This window comes from Echinops telfairi, unplaced genomic scaffold (genome assembly GCF_000313985.2).
Source record: "Echinops telfairi isolate 266 unplaced genomic scaffold, ASM31398v2 ScPeMD7_7400;HRSCAF=8409, whole genome shotgun sequence".
NCBI classification, from domain to species: domain Eukaryota; kingdom Metazoa; phylum Chordata; class Mammalia; order Afrosoricida; family Tenrecidae; genus Echinops; species Echinops telfairi.
The window spans coordinates 12,258,283-12,264,281 of NW_022111300.1; the positions used below are offsets into that span (position 1 = coordinate 12,258,283).

The window sequence follows — 5,999 nt, forward strand, 5'->3', positions numbered from 1 at the left end:
TGTGTATAATTTATAAATTATCAAGGGTTCGGGTGGGAGGGGGCAGGGAGGGAGGGGGAAAATGAAGAGGACACCAAGGGCTCAAGCAGAAAGCAAATGTTCTGAGAATGATGATGGCAACAAATGTCCAAATGTGCTTGACACAGTGGATGTATGGATTGTAATAAGAGTTGTATAAGCCCTCAATAAAATGATTTAAAAAAAAGAGGAGCTGATCCCAAGAGCTCAATAAAAAGTAAATGTTTAGAAATGAACGATGGCAATATATGTACTAATATGTCTGATCCAATTGATGTATGGATTGTAACAAGAGTTGTAAGAGCCCCCAATAAAATTATTTTAAAACAAAACAAAAAACATGACATTGAAAGATAAGAGCTGATAACAAAGACTAAACTAGAAAGTAAATGTTTATAAAATGATGGCAACATATGTACAAATATGCGTGATATAACTGATGTATGGATTGTTATTGAGCTGTAAGAGTCCCTAATAAAATTATACTTTAAAAATAAACATGACATTGTTCATGAGGCATAAAGTAAAAACAGATGCATAACAACTGACCTATAAATGTGGTTTACCTGTACAGTAGAAAAGTCATAACAAAAATGAATATATTACTAATACAAGCTACAACCTGGATGAATTGTGAAACATTAATTCAGCCCAATTCTCTATTTATATAAAGCATACACAACAGGTAAATCTACACCAAAATTAGATTAATGGTTGCCTGGGTATGAGTAGAGGGGATGAAATGAGAACTTATTCCTAATGGGTTGGAGATTGGGCAGAGGAAGTTGGTGAGGGAAATGATAAATAATTTACTGTGGTAATAGTTATGCAACTCTGTGAATATAAGGCTTTCTATTCCCATAAAGAGCTACAGTCTGGGAAGCCCACAGGGGCAGTTCTACAGGGTCACTGTGAACTGGAATCATCAACACAGCAGCGAGTTACTAAATTGCATACATTAAACAAGTGAGCTGTAGGTACATAAACTATACCTCAAGTTTGATGGTTTAAGTAAAGTGAAAAAATAACAGAAAAATCTATATGAAATTTTATAGTAATCTTACTGAGAACACTCTGAGGTCTTTCCTTTATTTTGATAGTCCATTATACACTGAATAAGATGGTTATTTTCATCCAACATCTGAAATAAAATAAAAAAGTTTATTACAAGTTTAGTACATCAAGTAAAATAAAAAACTAGAAAATTGGGAGGTAGGGAGATATTAGTGTTTTTTATAAGAACTTTAAAGTACATAGATCCCCTCACAAGATCGTGCTATCCCAAAGCAATCAATACACAAAATTTAAAAAACATTAAACATGGTAATACAAAAATAAAATTTACTTAATATTACTTTTCATTAAATATTGCTATCAGCTGCTGCAACATATATATATTACATATGTGTTGTAAAGCAAGTACAGTACACATATAACATATATTAATTCACTTTAACAACTTATAGGAAGATGAATGATTTCCATTGTATCATACCAAATATCATTACCCTAAATTTTTTAAAATCTACTGAAAAAATAACAAAATATAGTGTAAATAATAGTTGCTTTTTTTTTCCTTCAGATTTCTTGAAACACTATACCTATAAAAAGCTGAATCCACTCAGGCCTTTTATCTTCTTAATATGTAGTTTACCACAGAAAATTGTTATCTTACACCTTGGGATGAAAGCTTGTTTAGTCCATAATTCTTTTTTTTTTTTTTTTTTAGTCCATAATTCTTTTAATAACTCTATTCCAATATTCTCCCTCAGAATTTTACCTAAAGCCTAGAAGAAAAATTTGGAATTTCTTTCGTATTCAAATATTTAATTCTCCTTGTCATACGAGAAGCTTTAGCTAGTTATGACAAGTTAAGAGACCAAGTAAACTTTGCAATGCATGCATGAAAAATTCCGTCTAGGAGGCATGACTTTATTTCAGGGGGACATTAACTCATCCACGTGAAGGGGCATTGAGGAAGTGGTGGTATCTGGAAAGCCAGTTCGCTTTAGTGCCAGTTTTACTACCAGAATGATACACTTAACTTCCAAAACTCATTTTTCTGTAAAATTAAGGGGCTAAAGTATTTCTCTTAAATTTCCACATACCCTTCAATGAAAATATGAGGTAGAACCCCATAATCATTCTATCACAGTAACAGGTAGTAACTCTCTTAGTTAAAAAGTAAGATCTATTTAACCTTAACAACTTTTCTACATGTACCATTCTTCCCTTGCTAGAAAAAATATTAATATGCTCATCTAATAACTGCAGTTATTTCTTACATAGAATTCTAGGGTGTTCCCCAAAAGTTGCCCCTGCAATGCATTATTAATATAATTCCCAATCTAACAACTTCACAACTTATCTTTTCAGTGTATTCCTCAACCTGACAAATTTCACCTTTACAAACCAATCCCTCACATTGTAGAAAAAGACAATTTGAAATCCATTTTCTCCTCACCTAAGGATGAAAAATAAATGATCAGCATCCTCTAAATGAATCACCCATGAAAAAAATATCTTTTAATGTATGGATTGTAACAAGAGTTGAAAGAGCCCCCAATAAAACGATTTAAAAAAACTGTCTTTTAAAAGAGAAATTTATAGGAAAAATCTATAAAATGTATAGGGCAAAAAAAAATCTAGAAAAACTCAGACCTTTTTCTACGTCCCCGAAAGAAAAAGAAATGGGAACTCCTTCAGAAACAGGATGTGCGTATGTGTATGCGCGCGTCTGCCAGGCTGCAGACTTAGCCCTGTATCTGTTAAGGAGCCCTACATTGACATTCACAGCCAAACCGTTTATTCATAAAATAAAGCAACAGTTGGGCAAATGTCAAATACCACGCTACAAAGACCTGACAGTAAACAAAAGCCGATTAGCATACTATAATGAAGATACAATGTGTCCTGAGTTACTTTTCTTCTATTTTCATTCTCACTTCGGTGCTCAAGGCCAAGGTGAAAGTCATGAAAAACTGCTAATTTTCAGTAGTAATGTGTCTGTCTGGATGAATTAAATTTAGAATGCTGCCTCGGTCATAGGTAACAAGGGACAGAGCACAATAAAGAACCTTTGTGTCCCCACTGGCAGCCACACCACAGCGACAGTGGTCGCACTACCATCTAACGGGGACGCAGCTCCCTGTGTTGTCACGAGTTAGCATGTGCCACGATTATCTGGGTTTTTATCACTAGACTGTATGCTCCATGTGGGCAAGGATCGTGCCACACACCAAGGTAGCTTCAGCGACCAACACAGGGACTCAGTATTTGCTGCTGATGCACATCCGTCAAGAGGACTCCTAAGGGAACCCCAAAGCCCGCAGGCTCTCCCTCGAGGACCCCTAAGGTGCCCAGCGGTGGCCTCGGAGTTCTCCTGGGACCTCCCCAACTCGGTGGCAGTTTGGGGGCCGCGCGGGGCGGGGGTGCGATCAGCGATCTGACGTTGCCCCGGCCTCCGGCGACCCCGGGTCGGGTCCGCGGAGCGGCGGCCGCGGCGCGCGGGGCGGGGCGACACCAAAGTAACTCGGGAGCGAGGGGCAGGGGCGCGGGGGGCGCCGGCCGCGAGGGACAGCCCGGCCCCGCCCGGCGCACGCGCCCCGCCGCCCGGACGCCGCCCCATCCCCGGAGAAACCCGGCAGCGGCTCAGGGGGCTTTTGTGCCTGGAGGAAAGGGCCTCAAGGCGCGAGGACTTCGCCAGAAGACCGGCTCGCCCTCGTCGCCACCCACTCGGGCTCGGCTGCGCGCGGCTCCCTCCGGTTCCCATACAACTGCTTCCCCGCAGGCCCGCCTCCGCCCCCGGCCCGGCCCGGCCCCGGCCGCTCCCAAAGACGGGGCGCCGGCCCTGGCACCCCCGGCCCGCCAGGCTTCACCTTCTGGATCGCGGCGGGAGTGATCTCGCCCTTGCCTCGCTGCCTCGGGGCTGCGAACGCCACAGACATGTTGCCGCCGTCGCCGCTGTCGCCGAGTCCCGAGCGCTACGGGGAACAGCAAACTGGGGAAAGACGCCGGCCTCCCCGGGCCGAACCACCTCGGCAGAGAGGAGGGGGGAGGCTTCCATCCCGAACAGCCCGTCCGCCGGCCTGCGCCCCAGAAGAAACTCGGGCCCGTGGAAGTCTTCCCTCCGGTGTTCCCTGGCCACCCCAGGGACAGTATCAACTTCCTAGTGCTTGACCTTCCCTGCAGCCCTCAACCTTTCATTTCCCCCGGCTCCCCCGCGGTCTGGTGCCAATGGTACGGTCCTGCCCCAGCCCTCCCTCCGCTCCAGCGATTCAGGAAATGGTCCCGCCGCCGCGGGCGAGAGGGGCTGGGCAGCCCCTGTCACAGGAAATGCGAGCGGCCCAGGCCGGCCCGCCCCTTTCGCGCGGTTGCAACTTGCGACCTTCCGACTGCTTTTCTGTGCTCTGCTCGCGACCTGGTTTAGTTTTCCCAACTCCATTCGCACCCACACACCCCCCGGAGAGAAGTGGCCGCCCGGACCGGTCCGGGTCCTGGCCTCCGGGCGAGGCGAGCATCCCGCAGAATCGGAAAGAGGTGACCTGGACCTTAGGAGTTGGTGCAAACTTGGGCAGCATCACCCGAGACGAAGCAGAGATCGATGGACTCCGTGGACGCGGATTCGCTGATTTAAACGGCTGGGCTACGCCCCAAAGGCGCACCTCCAAGTCCACGGTCTCGCACTCACACGAAGTCTAGCTTAACAACTAGAAAGTGAACCTGACTCAAAATGAGGAAACCAAGGGCGATCAAGCATCTTGACTAGAGAGGGCAGTGGAAAGCATCACTTGGGACAAGCCCTTGGGCGAAATGATTTCCATTGAAGCATTTGTAATTAAATTTTGAAACGGGGCACCCGCACGGGCTCCTCTTTAAAGGTATATTTCGTTGTTGTTAGCTGCCTTGGCGTTCATTCCAACTAATGGAGACCTAATGTGTGCGGAATAGAACTGTTCCATTGGGTTTCCGAGGCTCTGACCTTTCAGGGTCAGATAAGCAGTCTTGTCTTGACACACAGAGAGAGTTGATGGAAACAGCTTTGCCGTTTTGCCCCTGTTGAGTGGATTCTGACTCATGGGGACCCTACAAGACAGTAGAACTGTGCCATAGGATTACCCAGGCTCTATATAATCTTGATGAAAGTAACCAAACATTTAACAACTTAACTGCTGCCCTGGTCTAATGGTTTGTAAATTAGGTTGAATGTGCCAAGCTTCAAGTCAACAGTGGGGAAAAAAATGTTTTCAAATTATGGAAGCAACAAAAGTAAATGTGAATAATACATTGCTGTAGTTTATTTTTATTCTGTCAATGTAAACTTTCACAGGGGGTCACTGAGTTGAAATCATCTTAACAGCCATAAGTTTGGTTCTTGGGCTTATAACCTAGAAGACAATTTTATATAAAATGTTAATGTGGTTCAAAAACCAGCCCTTCAATTTATTATACAGAATAAACTAAAAAACTAAAACGTGTATTTTTTAAACATTTCCAATAGCTGTTCTTTACAAAAGTTATGAGTTCCATTAACTCAACAAATATATAGTTTGATGTGCTAGGCTCTAAAATAACCACCTATCAATTACACACAACTTAGAAATAGAATTTGCTTTCAAAGAATGTATGTTCTATTAGCGCTGACAGAAACAAAGAAGTAAATATATACATATATAGACAGTTAAATGTATATATATGACTTTCCACACACACACATATATATATTTAATTATGGAAGAAACTTGGTGCCTATTCTGAAATTAGTAGAAATTCTTCAAATTTTTTATATGATTACATTAAATTCAAATATACCAGAATACTTCAAGGGTTTAGAAAGCAGAAAATTAAATTTATAAATATATATGTAGGACCTTACATACATCTTTCATAGGATATATATGTGTGTACATGATTTTACATACATTCATATATATGTATATATACTTTATATGTGTATAAAGTCCTGTGAAACACAAACCAGA

The 5,999-nt window shown here is 42.7% G+C and overlaps 1 protein-coding gene across 3 annotated transcripts in view; it reads right to left on the reverse strand.

The window, feature by feature from the left end:
• Nucleotides 1–4,000, reverse strand: part of SS18 (SS18 subunit of BAF chromatin remodeling complex) — an 87,109-nt gene extending 83,109 nt beyond the window's left edge. For all 3 annotated transcript variants that reach the window (XM_045296226.1, XM_004702917.4, XM_004702916.2), the window contains exons 1-2: nt 3,897–4,000; nt 1,083–1,159 (exon numbers count right to left, since the gene is read on the reverse strand). In XM_045296226.1, the coding sequence (XP_045152161.1) occupies nt 1,083–1,159; nt 3,897–3,965 (146 nt within the window). In that variant the 5' untranslated portion in view covers nt 3,966–4,000. The remainder of the gene's footprint in view (nt 1–1,082; nt 1,160–3,896) is intronic.
• Nucleotides 4,001–5,999: the final 1,999 nt, after the last annotated feature.